The 18,985-nt window shown below is 31.3% G+C and overlaps 1 protein-coding gene across 1 annotated transcript; it reads right to left on the bottom strand.

The window, feature by feature from the left end:
* Nucleotides 1-8,344: 8,344 nt before the first annotated feature.
* Nucleotides 8,345-13,461, bottom strand: LOC115700948 (protein FAR1-RELATED SEQUENCE 7). Its single transcript, XM_030628627.2, has 2 exons — nt 12,930-13,461; nt 8,345-10,720 (listed from the first exon to the last, which is right to left on the bottom strand). Exons 1-2 carry the CDS (start codon nt 13,347-13,349, stop codon nt 8,537-8,539), a joined length of 2,604 nt encoding a protein of 867 aa, XP_030484487.2. The 5' UTR covers nt 13,350-13,461; the 3' UTR covers nt 8,345-8,536.
* Between the last annotated feature and the right edge of the window lie 5,524 nt (nt 13,462-18,985).

Here is an 18,985-nt window from a genome sequence, read left to right on the forward strand (position 1 = left end):
AGTTATTGTTTCAGCTTCTCTCTCTGATGTGGAAACTGATAGACTTTTGAGGGTATTTCGAGCTCATAACAAGGCCATCGCTTGGACACTAGGAGATGTTAAAGGAATCAGTCCTTCAACAGTGATGCATCGAATTCTCATGGAAGACAACGCCAAACCAACTATTGATGCTCAAAGAAGACTCAATCCACCCATGAAAGAAGTAGTCAGAAAAGAAGTAGTTAAGTGGTTGGATGCTGGAGTTGCTTATCCTATTTCCGATAGTAAGTGGGTTAGCCCGGTGCAAGTGGTCCCGAAGAAAGGTGGAATGACGGTGATCAAGAATGAAAAGAATGAGTTGATTCCTACAAGAACAGTCACTGGTTGGAGGATCTGCATCGATTATAGGAAACTCAATAAAGCAACAAGAAAATATCACTTCCCTTTGCCCTTCATTGATCAAATGCTAGACAGATTAGCGGGGCAAGAATATTACTGTTTTCTTGATGGATATTCTGGATACCACCAGATAGCTATAGCATCTGAAGATCAGGAGAAGACTACTTTCACATGTCCCTATGGTACCTTTGCTTTCAGAAGAATGCCCTTCGGCTTGTGCAACGCCCCTGCCACTTTTCAAAGGTGTATGATGGCTATCTTTTCGCATTTGATTGAATCTTGTATTGAAATTTTTATGGATGATTTCTCAGTGTTTGGTTCTTCCTTTGATCATTGTTTGGAAAACCTGGAAAAAGTACTAACAAGGTGCGAGAAGTCTAACTTGGTGTTAAACTGGGAGAAGTGTCACTTTATGGTAACAGAAGGAATTGTTCTTGGGCACAAAATTTCAAAGGCAGGAATTGAGGTGGATAAGGCAAAGGTCTCAACAATAGAAAATTTGCCACCTCCAGTTTCTGTAAAAGGAGTGAGGAGTTTCCTGGGACATGCTGGCTTCTACCGCAGATTTATCAAGGACTTCTCTAAAATCTCAAAACCTTTATCGAGCTTACTTGTAAATGGAGTTCCATTTGAGTTCGGAGAAGATTGTTTAAAAGCTTTCAAGATTTTAAAGGAGAAATTGATTACAGCACCGATAGTAACTTCACCGAATTGGGAACTCGCCGTTTGAGTTGATGTGTGATGCTAGTGACTATGCCATTGGAGCGGTTCTGGGTCAAAGAGTTGACAGAGTATTCCACACAATCTACTATGCTAGTAGAACTCTGAATGATGCTCAATTAAACTACGCCACTACAGAGAAAGAAATGCTGGCAATAGTGTTTGCTTGTGACAAATTTCGACCCTACCTAATTGGAAATAAGGTAATTGTTTACACAGATCATTCAGCAATCAAATACCTTATGACCAAGAAAGACGCAAAACCAAGACTGATTCGGTGGGTACTTTTACTTCAAGAGTTCGACTTAGAGATAAAAGATAAAAAGGGCACCGAGAACCTGGTAGCAGACCACTTGTCAAGATTAGAGCTGCAAGAGAGTCAGAATACAAAGGAGGTACAAATAAATGAGCAATTTCCTGATGAACAACTCTTTAGTGTGAGGGAAAACCTGATGGTACCGTGGTACGCTGACTATGTTAATTTCTTGGCTGCAAAAATAACTCCACCCGAGCTTTCGCGTCAACAATTGAAGAAACTCTTTTCTGAGGTGAAACATTACTATTGGGAAGAACCAATCCTCTACAAGCACTGCGCTGATCAGATCATAAGAAGATGTGTTCCTGAAGAGGAGATATATTCTATCATAAATCACTGTCATGCTTTACCATGTGGGGGACATTTCAGTGGAAATAGAACAGCTGCAAAGGTGTTGCAAAGTGGATTCTTTTGGCCAACGCTATTCAAGGATGCTACTACTTTTGTAAAGGCATGTGATCGTTGTCAACGAACAGGTAATATCTCAACAAGAAACGAGATGCCTTTAACAGGAATTTTAGAAGTTGAATTGTTTGATGTATGGGGAATAGACTTTATGGGTCCTTTTCCTTCATCCTTTAGCAATCAGTACATTCTTTTGGCTGTTGATTATGTGTCTAAATGGGTCGAAGCTTCAGCTACACCTCAAAATGATGGAAAGACAGTTCTCCGCTTCTTACAAAAGAACATTTTTACTCGGTTTGGTACTCCTCGAGCAATAGTAAGCGATGAAGGGAGCCACTTCTGTAACAAGCAGTTTGAAGCACTTCTTTCAAGATATGGTGTCCGACATCGAACTGCTTTACCATACCATCCCCAAAGTAATGGCCAAGCTGAAATCTCTAACCGAGAGATTAAGATGATTCTGGAGAAAACAGTGCAAAGATCAAGGAAAGATTGGTCAAGGAAGTTGGATGACGCACTGTGGGCATACAGAACAGCTTTCAAAACACCGATTTGCATGTCCCCATATCGGTTGGTGTTTGGAAAGGCATGTCATTTACCGGTCGAGTTAGAGCATAGAGCTTTTTGGGCCATGAAGACTCTTAACATGGAACTAAAAGCTGCAGGGGAGAAAAGATCACATAAATTTGAATGAGCTAGATGAGTTTCGGAACGAAGCCTATGAAAACGCAAAAATATACAAGGAGAGAACTAAAAAGTGGCACGATCAAGGTCTAATACGGAAAGAGTTTCAACCAGGGCAGCAAGTGTTACTCTTTAATTCAAGGCTGAAACTGTTTCCTGGAAAGTTGAAATCAAGATGGTCGGGACCATTTACGGTGGTCAAGGTGTTTCCTTATGGAGCGGTGGAGTTAAAAGGTGAAAGTCCAACAACTTTCAAAGTCAATGGACAGCGTTTAAAGCTCTACTTGAGAGGTCAGTTTGACCAAGCCAAGTCCGCCATGATCTTGGCGCCACTTTGAAGTGCAAGGCTCAGCGTCTAGCTGCATGACGATAAACACAGCGCTTCTGGGAGGCAACCCAAGTATTATTTTTCGTTAGACTTTTGATTATGTTTTAGTCTGCTTTAATATTGTTAGTATTTTCAATTTTTAGATTAGTACCAGACATTATTTCTTTTTTAATTGAATCGTGAAAAGCGTGAAAAAAAAAATTAATTTTCGACCTGAAGCCCAGTAGTCGCGACTAGCATTAAGCCTAGTCGCGACCTATTTCTCAAGTCGCGACCTCAGTCGCGACTTGCTGATTTTCCAGAAAGGCCTGAATTTTCCTCGTTAGCTAGTCGCGACTAGCCTTAGGCCAAGTCGCGACTTGCTGACCAAAATTTCTATAAATTCACACTTTCCCCCTCATTCAACCCCACACAAACCAAATTCAAATTTCAAATCCTCTCAGCCGACCCTACCCTATTTTCATCTCAAAAATTCAAATTTTCATCTCCAATCTTCAATCTTTTCATCTTTTCTCAATTTCCTTAAACCCAATCTAATCAAAAACCCAATTTCACTCAACAATCTACACATATCATCAAAACCCACACCAAAAAAATTACCCAAATCCAAAAATCACCATTGTTGTCACCCTCAACCTCAAGTTTTCAAGAACATTCAACAATGGAGGTGGAGTAAAGCGTTTTCGGGTTTGTAAGTATCACTTTCTTCATTCTTTCAAGACTTTGATTAATTATTTTGAGATTTTGAGTGATATAAATGTGTGTGGTGTAAAAATATTGATGATATTGGGTTTATTATTATTGTATTGTGGTATTGAGTGTTTAGGAACATTGTTTGAGTGAATTTTTATTTTTGGGATAGAGAAAATTTAAGGGGAGGTGCTGCCCAATTTTTCTTAGAAAAAAAAAAAGTTTTAGAAAAAAAAAAGTTTCAGAAAAAAAAAAAAGAGAAAAAATGGCGCCAAAGAGGAATAGGAATGTTGAGGAAGGTTCGTCTTCGAACCCACCACCAACGGGTTTTGATAGAACCCGCTTTGGTAGTATCGAGGCTCACAATCGCTTCGTAAGGTTGAAGAATAGAGCTTATATTGAAGATCGGGGTATTGAATTCCCGGAAAATCCATTAAGGCGCCAACCTCGGTTTGAAACGATCAGAGCGCAAATTGAGAGAATGAAGTGGGGAAGCTTTGTTGATACTCGGGGTCGGGCTAATGTTACTATGGCCTGTGAATTCCTTGCGAATTGGCCCGACCGCCGGAATGGGGAAGTGAAGGTTCGTGGAAAGAAAGTTCCCGCCACTGCTGACGCATTCAATGTGATGTTCTCTGTCCCAGATTACACTAGGGAGGAACAATGCCTCCGAATTATTGAGGAGGAAGAGCAGTTTGATATGGTGGATGTCGCGGAGACAGTGGGATTTCCTGGGTTGAGGTTCCATGACAATGATGGTACCGAGGGGTCGCCCAATATTCTATACCGGTGTGAGCTGAACCCGGTGACAAAAACATGGCTGTACTTTGTGAGTGCTCGGTTAGTGCCCAACAAACATTTTTCCGATGTCCAAATGGATCGCCTTAAATATGTGTACGCCATAATGAAGGGGTACAACATTAACATTGGACAAGTCATAAGGCAAAGCATTGACCAAATCGTGCAAGGAGCCACGGGAGGTGGTTTCGGTTTGGCGGGAGTCATCACAGAACTCTGCGGGGCATATGAAGTTCCCCAGTTAGAGTTTGACAACACGGTGTTGCCACTTCGTAAGATGGACATCGCCTTTGTCAACAGGCTGAAAGAGCCACACCCCTATGGGCAGCCACCACCTGATGCACCGCAAGGGCGTAGGCGGCAACGTGAGCCTAGTGTTGAGGAAGAAGAAGAGGAGCAACCACTACAATTGCCTGGGCCCATCGATCCTACAACACAATACACTCATGCACAGCTGAGTTACATAATTCAGCAGAACAACCACATGCAACAATACATGGTGCAGAGGAGTATCTATATTGAGGGACAAGTTCAGCAACTCAACTCTCTCATCAACAGAATGAACATTGGGATTGATGACCCGAACTACTTGGCACAACCTCCTCGGTTCTATCCCTATGACCAGCCGCCACCACCCAACCCTTTCTGAAAGGGTCTCAAGTAAGTTTCTTTTCTCTGCATATTACTGTATACATTGGGACAATGTAATATTTAGTTTGGGGGGAGAGGCTTAAAAATTTTAAATTCTGCACTTTAATTTCTGCATTTTGATTTTATGTTTTAGTTTTTGCTTTAGTTAAGGAATGGCAATAAGCTTGATGATAGTTGTATACTGCTGATTAGTACGATGTGATCTGAATCTGTAAAATAACTGTGTGCTTGATTTTGTTAACTCTTTGGATTAGTTTGGATGCTTAGAAACCTGTGTTTTTCTGCAAATACTCAATTTGTGAAAATTGTTATAACTGTTTTACTATGGTTTGTGGTAAGATTGACAGGATAGCTTAGAACTTGCATGTTTATTCTTTTGAGGCGAAATCCTTGATAGTGTTCAATTAGAATATGATTTAGGCATTTGTTGGATAGTTTGAGCCTTTCAAGCCTACCATAATGTGTATCCCTAGTTACCCTTTTGAGCCTTAACCTGATGTGTTTTCACCCACTGATTTGAAATTTTGCAACCACACTATTAATTTTTATTCTCACCATGATTATCCATGATATCATAAGCTATATGATTAGTTTGGGGGAAAAGAAACATTTAGTGTGACGAAATAGTGAGAGGGAGAAATTTTTTTTTTTTTTTTTTTTTTTGTAAGATTGAGATGAAAGAAGAGGAAAAAATTGTGTAATTCAATGTCACTGAAAAAAAAAGAAAAAAAACAAAGCATTGAGAAAAAAAAAAAAGAATTAAAGAATATGATTTCAGTGATGTTGGAAAATAATAAATATATCTTCTCTCAATCTTGGTCAACTTGGGAACAATATGGGGTTTAGAAAAAGAAAAGTAAAAGCTTGGGGGTTCTGTTTGTGTGCTTATGATATCTTGAGCCAAAATTGTCTCTTGCCTATCCCTGAATATCTGAGCCATATTACCTAAGCCTTGAAAAGACCTAATGATTCCAAAGAATACTGTCAACATTAGTGGAGAAAGGTAAACATGCAAGCTTATGAGTTATCGGGCTGTGGAACTAATGGAAAGAGTAAAACTTTTATAACGATGTTTCATGTTTGAGTAGATAGTTGCAGTTGTACATAGTGTTGTTAATTGAGCATCCGAGTTAATTGTTAGAGTTAGTAGGATCAAAATTCTAGTTTATGCAAGGAAGAAAACAGAGCATGAGTCAGCAGCGTAGTGATTATCTGATAGCGTAGTTAGTTTTTTTTTTTATCTTACTCGGGGGCGAGTAAGAGTCTAGTTTGGGGGATTTTGTTAGGTTATAATTAACCTATATTTCGGGTCTTTAAAGTTAGCATTATCTCGTCTATTGGTGTCTTTTGGAGCAGTTTTACGCTTGATTTTCTTTATTTCAGGTTCCCGGGGTGTTAAAGTTCGAATTCAGTCAAATGGCGAAAAACTGGGTCAAACTTGGAAAAATTGGAAAATTCGGTTCCAGAAGTGTCAGTAGTCGCGACCTCCAGAGAGCCAGGTCGCGACCCTTTTTCCTGGTCGCGACCCTGGTCGCGACTTCGTGAGTTTGGCAGAAACTCGATTTTTTGAGTTTTGCCTGTAGTCGCGACCAGCTTAAATGCTAGTCGCGACTATGTACGGAAATCGCAGATTTGACCTAATTTTGATTTTTCACTCAATTAGAGGCTCACCACTCATCCCTATATAAGGAATACGACATTGAAGGTCAGATCTAAGCAAAAACAGACCTAATAGTGGAGGCAAGTGGAGAGGAAGCTATCTTGAAGACCCGGAGCGATACCACCTTCTAGTTTCTTTCTTTTACCCTTTTTATTTATCTTTATGTTTGTTTTTATTTCTGAATTAATCATGGATGTTTTTAGAGTTATTATGAACTAAATTTCCCAATAAGGGAGGATGATGATTGTTGTTTAAGTTTATGCCTAGTTAATAAATAATTGCCATTCCTTCATCTTATGTGTGAATACTATCTTTATTTGTGTTTAATTTCATGTGCAAGCTTGATCACCTTTTTACATGTTCTATGATCCTAATTCGAAATCTGAAAAGTGAGAATTGGGAATGCTAAAATTTGGATAGTCTAGGTTTTGATGTAAAACGAAAGTATTTACATAGCCTTAGTGACTAATAGATTATTGCTTAATGCTGATTTTGTGTTGATCTAATTAAGAAGTTAATTAGAGAACATATTATTTAGAACCTAAAAGATCTGAAAAGAGTTAGATTAATTTATAATCTGTCTTTCACATTGAGATAAGGATAGTAATTAGGTATTAACATAGGTAACTTATCAACAGGATTCACCTCCCTAATCTCTCATCTTGATTAATCTTCGTTTATTTTCTCTTTAATTTCTGAGTTATTTACTTTTAAAATTGCAAACTTATTATTTTACCAAATAGAATCATAAGTATAGTTTAGTAGTACTTAATCCAATTCCCTGTGGTTCGACCTCACTTGCGTGAGATACTACTTGATACGTACACTTGCGTGATAAACAGAATTAACGTAACATTAACCTCGTGATAGTAAATTTCAAAATTTTACATTTGACCTCATATTAAGGGTTTTATTCCAACACAACATATGTGTTCTACTACTTGTATGTTTATTTATTCTACTAAATGGTAATTGAAGCATAATATTAATTTTTTTTACTCTACTGTATCTTTTTAGTTTATTTATTTAGACTTCAAACCTGCCAAATAAAGATAATTTGATTTGTTCTAATAAAGGAAAAATCGAAATCATCAATTAGAAAAAGGGAAAGTCAAGTTTCCCAAAATTAGACAACTTTCCACAAGAGAATTTATTCTCTTACAAGAAGTTTCCAAACAAAGAAAAGTCAAGCTGAAAAATGATTCTTTCCTAAGATAGAAAAGAGCAATAAAATATACATAATCAATGTAATAAAAACAATTTAAATGCTCAATAAAATGCATATTAGTTAAAAAAAATATTTTGACAACTAAATTGCCAAAAAAAAAGACCTAACATGTTCAAGTATTTCTAATGAGTTTTTGTTGTTAGATTATTTATTTTTTTTTATGAGAAAAAAATAGTTTAACAACTCATTTTTTTTTTAATTGGAGCCTCAAATATATACTAATATGTTTCTTGATAGAATACTTTTTACAAATTAAATTATTTTATAGTATATTTTATTATCCTACTAATTAAAATCTAAAACTAAAAACAATTCCATAAATACAAAATGGAACATCATCTTCAATTCTTCATTAATATTACAGTAGGATACTCTTTTCTTTTTCTTTCTTTAAAAATAGCTAGATTGCAACTTTATATTATATCTCCTCAAATTGATTATTTAAAATATAAACCTCAAACGTAAACTATCTTAATTCTTATCCTATTACAATCCAATATATATTATATATCAATAAAACAAGAGAGTATACTACCAGTCCATTTCATACAAAACTATTTACGAAATAGATAGTGTACCATATTTCAAAGTTGGTCACAAATTCTAAAACTTACATATGATGATATGAGTAGTAGTTGGCTGTTAAGAAGGGTTATTACCATGAGATTGACTCTTCTGTCATGCACTAATTTTTGAAGTCCTTGACTTCATACTTTTCTTCGATATGTATTTTGATCCTTGTTGTTCTTGATTGATACATGAGGAATTAGATGCAATCTTCTGGCTTTTTACATAAACACTACCCAAACTATCATTTCTTATGCGATAACAATCTTCATAATTAACATCATCAAGATTTGGTATTATGTTGCTATGCTCTATTATTGATCCTTTCTCTTTCAAAATATTGTCAACTTCTCTAGAAGCTAAATCAAGATGACTTTCAACTACTTTTCTACTTTTCTCAGACCCCAAACTCTTTGATATGACATTTAAAGCTTTATGCACAAGATTTCTTGACAATATACTCAATTTCCCTTGGTTGTTGCTAGAAGTATGATCCTCATAATCAACCACTTGCAATGCTTGATTATCTCCTTCCTTTGCAGATTTTGTCCACCTCTTCATTACATATTGAGATGGTATTTGGAAGATATTTTTTGCATTTAGTACTTTTATTGAATGACTACATAAAATTCCAATTGATTCAAATTTTCCACAGCTACATGTGACAGAGGAACTTAAGCAATCAAATGTGACAATATCTTCTTTCTTGTGGCCTTCTTCTGTCAATCTGAAGGTGGAAATATTTGCAGAATTCGTAACTTCTTCTATTGCCAATGACAAGCTATCAAGCAATTCCTCTTGAAATTTTTCAAACATTGTGCAAGTGTACAACTCCTCTGCATGCTTCTCCATCCCTTTCCTTGATCTAGAATTGACAATTTCATGGCACCGTAGATCTTCGTGCAATTCTTTTAAACGCCTTCGTTTTGAATCTTTGACATATTGCATAACAAAATCAGGCAGTGTAACAACCTTGCTTGATGAATTCAAGAAAAATAAATCCATGTTGGTAACATTACTATCGAACATCAGTTCAATCCCAGCTGAAAATGTCTTTTTACAGAACAAGTGAGACCATCTTTTCCACAATTTGTTTAAGCTAGTAAGCCATGGATTTTCGCAAAGATTGTATTGTTCCAACAAGGAGTTCCAATGCATCTCGAATTCTATATTTGTTGTACAATCAAAAATGCATTTGTTAAAAAGGACCTCAAAACCAGGTTGTTCAAAGTATGTCGGGAGATGCTTTCTAGCATTTATTTTGATAGAATTCACACTTAAACGATGTTCTGATTTTGGAAATACCATGTCGATTGCAGTAGACATTGCTTCACACTCTTCCATACTATAAAATGTTCTTGGCTGATACATATCCATTGACAACTTGAAACTCTCCAACAACCAAACAAATGAGTCCAAAGTCTCTTCAAGCAAGATTGCACAACCAAATATGACATATTGTTGATGATGATTAAGTCCCCAAAAAAGAGCATAAACCATATTGTCAATTCTACATGTTGTGTCCAAAACAATAACATCTCCAAAATAATTGTAGTCCATTCTTGACCTGCAATCCCTCCAAAAGAAATTCGTTGAACGATTTTGATTGTCAACTTGGATTGCGTAGAAAAATGATGGATCTTTAACTTGTAAGTATGAAAACAAGTTCATTAACTTTTGAACATCATTAGAAGTTCTATCAAGTGTGTAATTGAAAGAATCGTATGGAGATTGTCGTTTGAGATACTGGACAGTTCCATTTTCTTTCCCCAAATAACCATAATTATCATTAATAGTAGTTTTCACACTCGAAGGTGGAACCTCAATGGCATGACTTTGCCTTGGCCTTTCAAGTTCATGATTGTGCTCAAGAACAACATTTGAGATTACCCATTTTCCATCTTCGACCGTCAGCTGAATACATGCTTCACAACCTGTTCTTGTTTCTTTTCTTTCATACTTAGTTGTTTTATCAAAAGATATCTTTCTTGACTTGAAACCTTCTCTTGAGCACAAGAAATTTCTTTTTCTAATTGCTCGATTTGTGAGTCTGACCACCTTTCCTTTTCTCACAGAAAAACCAATCTCTTCAGCATACTTCTTGTAGAAGTTGTAAGCCTCTTCCTCATAAAAGAATTCCATTCCTATTTCTGGGAGCTTTATCTTTTCATTTTCAGGTAAGTCAGACTGTATTTCATCTTCACTGTAATTCTCACTTGATGAGATCTCGTGTCTATCGTTTTCTGATGCCAATGATTGAATCAATGAAGGGTTTCTGTTTGAATTATCCCATTCCTAGTTTGCAAGACAAAGCATTAAAGTGAAACAAAAATTGTAGAAATAACAATTTCTTTTCAAAAATTAACTAACTAAATATTCATTCATAAAGTAACTAAGCAAATTTTTTATTGGTAGGAGAATTTATGTTTTTCAACATCTGAAGAATTAAAACTTTTATTAACTTTTTGTTATAATTTTATATAATAGAATACATTATAGTTATAAGGGTAAATAGTGATATAAGTACTTAAAGTTTTAAATTTGTAAGTGGCATAAATCCAATATTTATTTTTAGCGGCATAAGTACCTAATATTTGTAAAACTGTAATTTTTCTCTAATTTCATCAATACAGACTCTGTTATTTTCTTAAACATACCACATATAATATCTAAATTTTAGATCATTAGATCTAGACAGAAACATATAGTATCAGTTACTTCTAAATGTTCTTTTAATAAATTCAAAACGCTGTACTGATAAAATTAGAGGAAAGTTACAGTTTTACAAACATTAGGTACTTATGCCGCTATAAATAAACATTGGGTCTATACCACTTATAAATTAAAATTTTGGGTACTTATGCTCCTATTTACCCTAATTATAATAGACATCTCACCCTTTTTAAAAAAAAATCTAAATATTTTATGATACCAAAAACAAAATTTAAAATAATCAAATGCACACATATATACAATAATAATATTCTAATTTTTCTAAAAGTTGTTAAATGTTTATAATATATAACTACAATATATACAATTATAAAAAAAAAAAAAAAATAATAATAGGGGAATAACTTTATATATTGTTTTTTTAATTTTTTTTTTCAAATTTATAGTTTAGGTTTCTAGAGTGGTTGCAGCGCTAGTTGCAATAGAGGTTTTTATACGATTTTTTATTACAATTTAGGTTGCAGCGCTAGTTGCAATAGGAGTTTTTATGTAAAATTTCGTAAAAACATAAAAAAAAAAAAAAAACTATTTTAAAATATAAAAATAAAAAAAAAAACCCAAAAAATTAAGTAACAATATTTTAAGTGCTAAAAATAGAATTTCGATAAAAGCACAAATAGTACCCACAACCATATTTTCTTTTAATACATTAATATTAACATGTGTTTTTATGGTGCACCCCTAAAAAATGAGTGCACACTCTTCCTATTTTCGATTTCTAAATAGTTATAATCTTAATTTATTTATATGATATTATAGATCATAATTGTTTAAGGCATCATAAAATTTTCGAAAAATTTAAATGAATTTACAATACAAAAAGTACAATTCAAATAATTTATTCCACATGCTTGTAAAATAAAAACAAGACTCTGCAATATTTTTTGCACAATAAATTATTCTAAAATTTATAAGAATGTCTTAAAACTCAGACATACACTATGATACTAAAAATTGAGATTATAAGTGCATGTTTGACATCATAACTAAAAAACTGTTTTTTGTTTTTAAAAACAGAAAATTGTTTTTAAAAATAATTTGGCTTGTTTGGCCTTGTTTTTTAAAAACAGTTTTCTGAAAACAAAGTTACAAAAAACAAGAATTTTGAAAACAACAAAATGTTGTTTTCTGTTTTAAAAACCAATTCACTTTAGGTCAATATTATTTTTAAAAATCACTAACCAAACGTGACTTGTATTTTAAAAACTTCAAAAACTATTTTTTGTTCTCATTTCTAAAAACAATTTTTTAAAACAAAAAACAGAAAACAATACCAAACATGCTCTAAGTAACCCTTGAATCATTCACTTCTTCAATCAAACTGATACTAATCCTATCCCCATACATATATACCGAAATAGATAAAGTTACATTACATTATTTTCTCTTAATTAGAGCAACTTGGTGATAATAATAACTACTTATAATTAATAATTAACCAGAGGTATAATTTTAACTTTTAATTTTTGATAATAACCAGAGAATAAGTACAAAACTTAATTTGCAATAGTGTAGAAAAATCGAAAATCTAAAAGAAAAACGTTAATGAAAATACATTACTAAAACTTTTTTCTTTCATTTTCTTTTTGAGTGTCACTAAGTCAAACTTGCAGAGTGCATACTAACAGTAACATATTAGTAAAGTTAATTAGAACTTAGATGTATATATAGAATTTAAAGAATAAAAGAATTCTTCAGAAAATTGTATATACAAATTGTAAATTATATAATCATTAATTTGATATTTACATAATTGAGATTAATTGCGTACCTTTCGAGGTGGAGAAGGATGAGGACTACTATATGCGGTTATAGTTCCCAGGTCCCTTCTGTTATCCATGCCAATTACCTTGTGTTTGAGTTTTGAGGAAGGAAGAGGAGGACGACGAGAGGTGGCGTTCTTCTGAAGAAGGGGCTCCGACGCAGTAGCACGCCCACTGGTGAATAACTGGGAATCATCACCATCACCATGAGGCATATTGTCGGAGAAAAAACACCAACCATCATCAGCAAGGTGTTTCCACAACTCATCATGATCAGAATTATTAGCTGCCTTATTTGGATCGTGATGATCTGTAGTCACTGGATCATCAGCGAAGAAGCTAGTTGGAGAGAAGTGATCGAAGCTCACCGGAGGAGGTGGAGGTGGAGGAGTGCTCCCTGCTGATGATGAATCCCCGATTTCCCTCATCACTGTAAACGATCGAAAGAGAGAGAGAAAGAAGGTGGACTGAAATTATTTAGTTTAGATCTACAGATTTAAGTCAACGTCGTCTGATATTTATTATTATTCATGATAAGAATTTTTAGAAATGAGTGTAGGACCTCTTTTGATAAAGTCAAGCTGATTATTTAGAACATCTCTAATCGAGAGCGTCTATTGCTATTTTCTAAAATATTTTGGTAAAATTTGGTGTTTGTCATTATAATTAAAAAACTGTTTTTTGTTTTTAAAAATAAAAAATTGTTTTTTTGAAAATAATTTGACTTGTTTGTCCTTGTTTTTTGAAAACAGTTTTCAGAAAATAAAGTTACAAAAAAACAAGAATTTTGAAAACAACAAAATGTTGTTTTCTGTTTTAAAAACCAATTCACATTGTTTTTTAAAAACACTAACCAAACATGACTTGTTTTTAAAAACTTAAAAAACTATTTTTTGTTCTCATTTCCAAAAATAATTTTTTGAAAATAAAAAACTGAAAAAAAAAATATCAAACATAACTTCTCATGTAAAATGTATGTTAAATTTGGCCCCACTAAAAATTATAATAAATTTGACGCCAACATAGTATAAGTTAAATTTTAGCCCACAATAAATATTATATTTTTAATTATTTTTTTATTACTTATTAATACTTGACTTTGAATAAAATATAGGATAATTAGGAATTTTGCTCTCTGAACTTTGACATGTACCAAATCATGCCTCCTGAACTTTTAAGATCGTTAAAAATGCCCCATAAACTATTGAGATTGTTGGATTTAAGGACTTTTGTCTAATTTCATTCAATTTTACTATTTCATTGCTTATATACTAAACCATGCTCCCCAGACTTTAATATTTACCAAATCATGCCCCTCAAAATTTGACATGTACTAAATTATAGCCCCTGAACTTTCATCCATGTTAGACTTTTTTACTAAAATTAGAAAAAAAAGTTCTTAAATCCAATATTCTCAATAGTTCAGGGGGCATTTTTAATGACTTTAAAAGTTCAGGTGGCATGATTTAGTACATGTCAAAGTTCAAGGGACAAAAATCCTAATTAGCCTAAAATATATTTATATGATATTAAAATAATATAAATAAAATTAATTATTTTATATATTTTGAATGAGCATGGTAATTTTGACTTTTGTAGTTGGACCAAATATAATTTTATAGTGTGTTTTGAATCAAATTTAATTCAAAATATACATCATTCATTGGAGAGGATGTAAGTTTATTTACTTAATTTTATGTATAAGAAAAAGGGCATTTTATAATTTTGTATACATTATTTTAATTAATTACAAAATATGTGCAAAAAAACTTATTATCATTTTCTCATACACTTTTATATATAATTAAAAACTTTTTTTCAAATTTTTTTATAATATATATATGGTAATAATTATTGATTAGTATATATATGGTAATATTGGTTATGTTTATTTTTATGTTTACAATTATAATAAACATACTAATAATATAAAACATTTTATATATGTGTTTATTGGCTATGTTTATTTTTATGTTTACAATTATAATAAACATACTAATAATATAAAATATTTTATATATATGTGTTTATTTTATTTTCTATTAATTAAACATACTAATTTAATAAACAAAATAATAATATTCACATAAGTTTATTATATCACTCTTACATGTGTTATATTTATTTTTTTAGTAATTTTTTAGAAAATAAATAATATATATATAAAAAAATTGTTTATCTTTATCTTTTTCTTTGTTTATTAATTGTGTCGTGTTTATTTTTTTTAATTAAATAATTTTTGGAATTTATAAAGTTATGTTTGTTTATTTATTTTTTGATGTAACAATTATACTTCAATAGAAAATTCGTTTACTAACTCATTAGAAAATAATCAATATATAGAAACAATAGAAAGAAAATATACTTATTTTAGTATAGTATAAATTGACTATGTCTATTTTTATGTTTACAATTATAATAAACATACTAATAATATAAAATACTTTGTATATATATGTTTATTTTGTTTTCTATTTATTAAACATACTACTTTAATAAACAAAATAATAATATTTACATATGTTTATTATATCACTCTACGTGTCATGTTTATTTTTAGTAATTTTAAGTATTGATTTATATTTATATAAATTAATGTTTATAATTTTGATATTGTATTATATTAAAATAAATCTTATTAAATTATAATAATTCATACTAAAATAGATAATAAACATTTATCTTTTAATAAAAAAATATTTAACTTGTTTATTTTTATAAATCTGATTAATTAATTTTACGAAATTGTTTATTTTGAGGTTTAATAAACATATTAAAAATGTATGGTTTCATGTAATAAGTTTTCAAAATGTATAAATTTTTAAAATAATTTTTTTTTGCACATTTTTTGTAATAATTTTGTTTTTGTTGTATATTTATGAAAAAAGCCCTAAAAGAGGTGGAAAATAAAAAGACTTTATTTTCACTATATATATATAAATATATAAAGAATATTTTGAATGGGTATTATTCATGGATGGTTACTAAATAATTTAACTATAAATATTAATTTTAAAAATATTAAACTATTAGATTTTGATCTTATGACGAATAATAAAAGAGAAATTTCAATTTTTATGCTTAATTTAGCTACTTAACTAAAAAAATATCAAAAAATATCACTTTTTGTATTATATAAAAAATATGTTTAAATACAAATATATTTAAGTCAAACTCAATTTTATTTGCTAAAAAACTTTTTTTAAATTTTTTTTTAGCTAATAGAACAACGCCAACTCATATAATATAAAAATGAGAGATTTTTTTTAATTAGATAGAAAAATTAAGCATAAAACTCAAATTTTCATAATGTTATCCATGAATGTGTAATACTCATTAAGAGTGTACCCAAATATATAAATATAATACATATATATATTGCCAATACTATTCACACGTTTGGAAACAATTGATCTCATTTAGGGTTCGTTTAGAACGTCGTATTAGGTCGTATTATATTGTATTATATTAAATTGAATTATACATCATATTTTTATATATACTATGTTAAACTTTAATTTATACTAAAATATTATATATTTAAGTGCTCATAAAAGTTAACACCACATATAGCTTTACATAAAATACAATTTAATATAATATTATACAATACAATACAATACGATGTAATACGGCATAACAAACGAACCCTTATTGATCCAAATTATGTCTTATACAACCGTGTCACTCTTGTATTCATCTTGTGTTGTGTCAACCTTTTTCATTTGGGAGATTTTTGAGGATTGCTATAGGTTATTATGGTGTCTAATATTTTTATGACATGTTGTTTTATAATTTGTTAACGATCTTTTATAATTTTTATTAAATTAAAATAAATGAGATTCGATATTAAATTATACCAATAATGATATTACACTCCATAAAGATGTTAGACACTATGGGTACCCTTTAACATTTCTTGAGACTTATATGTATATATATACATATATAAGATTTAGGGGGGCGACACTTTTTTTTTTAAGTGAGGAGGCGTCTTTTTTTTTTACATTGTATAACATGTTAAAAATTGATTCAAATTTATATTTTAGTATTAAATATAGTATAAAAAAAAAATAGTAAGAATAAAATATTGGGTTCAATAATTAAGACACTAAATACAAATTTTATTGGTAGAGGTTCAAATGTAAAATTTAAATACTAAAGTAAACATGCTTTTACTAGGATTAAAACTCATGACCTCCACTACGTGCATGAAATAGCTTTACCATTATACCAAAGCTTGTATTATGTTCATAAATATCACTTTTTTTTTTAGAAATATATGTTGTAATTGGATAAAATACATGTACATTTTTTTATTGATTTTTTTTTTCAGGGGAGGCGACTGCCCCACCTCGCCTCTATGTGGGTCCGCCCCTGAATACTGTGGTTTTGAATGCAACATATTTAAATTAGGATTGATTAAAATCTTTTGTTTATTCAAAAAAATAATTCAATGAGTAGTGTTAACGAGACTCTCTTTTACACTCTCTTTTGCACTCTCTCTTTATTTTTACGACGGGTCAATTATTAAACAATGTCTATTTTTACTTAATATTTAGTCATAATATTACTATTTTATTACACTTATCTCATTAACTAAATCATTTCAGTAATTTATACATAACTTTATATTTATTTTTGAATGTCACATTTTTTTTCTATAATTTTAAAAAATCACTACCGTATAATATATAGAATATTATAAATTCTTTTGAAATATTTAATAGAATACACACATCAAACATGACCAATATACTATATATAATTGTAATAATTCTATACATATAAATGTATATATATAAACACTATAACATAGGAGTTTTTACACCACATACTGAAATTTTCAAGTTTTTTACTTTTTTATTGTGGGGCTGATTTTTTTTCAAACCTACTGTGTACTGTGTTAAGTTTTCAATGTTATTCTACGGTTGTTTTTTAGTTGTTCTACTACTGTTTTAATTGTTATGTTTTGTTATTTTACGATTATTTTATTAAAAAAAAATTGACTTTATATGTATAATGTAGGTTAAAATTAATAACCAAAACTTAAACTACCTAATATTAGTAGAATAGGTCAATTTTTATGTATACCCCAAAATATCCCTCATCTCAAAACTTTCTAATATCACTCTATTTCCCTCTTGCTCGTTCTCTATCTTTCCTTCTCATTTATACCCACTGAAAACTAGGGTTGTACATGGGTCGGTTTGGGCGGTTTATCTTATATATTTTCTAACCCAATCTAAAGTTTGTGTTGCTAAAATTTAAGTGCAACCCGCCCAATTTAAAAAAAAAAAATTGTAGACTGACTAACGGTTTGGGCGGTTTGATCGGGTTAACTCGCCTAAATCGGCCAAACTTTTTTTTTTTTTTGGTTTCAAAGTCAATAAATATTAAAAAAATAAATTAAAAATATAAAATTCCACCAAAGCACAACACAATATATATGACTTTGAAACTAACAATTAACTATATAATTTTATATTATTATATATTTAATCATTTATGTTATATATAATAAAAACTAAAAAGTAAAAAAAAAAGTAAAATAAAAAGCAAAATCGAGTTGGTCGGGTTATTCGGTTTAATTGGGCGGGTTGGACCTATTTTCAACCCGCCCAATTAACAGATTGGGCAGGTTGTAATTTTTTCGGGTTATTTCGGTTTGTAATTTTTATCGGTTTTTTCGGTTCGGTTTGGGCAGTTTACAATTCTTTTTGTACAGCCCTACTGAGAACCCACTAAAGGATCCAAGACCGCGACCATCGCCACCATCCGACCGAGACCACACCAATTCGATCGATCGAGAAGACTTCATTTCAATCCAACCTAGACCTCGCCAATCCCTTCATCAACCGTAAATAAAGAGGCCACCGCCACTAACGGGGACCGCATACACATACCATGAATAGAGAGGACACGAACGAAGACATTCTCTGTAATTTTCTAGTTTTTTCTGTCTTTACGAGTCGATCTGATAGTGTTCGATATAGGTTTGATAGGAGGTTCTAAAATTTAAGTTTTGAGGTTGATGGTGAAGGTCCGATAGTGGTTCGATATA

Source organism: Cannabis sativa, chromosome 8, assembly GCF_029168945.1.
Source record: "Cannabis sativa cultivar Pink pepper isolate KNU-18-1 chromosome 8, ASM2916894v1, whole genome shotgun sequence".
In the NCBI taxonomy this organism is placed as follows: Eukaryota; Viridiplantae; Streptophyta; class Magnoliopsida; order Rosales; family Cannabaceae; genus Cannabis; species Cannabis sativa.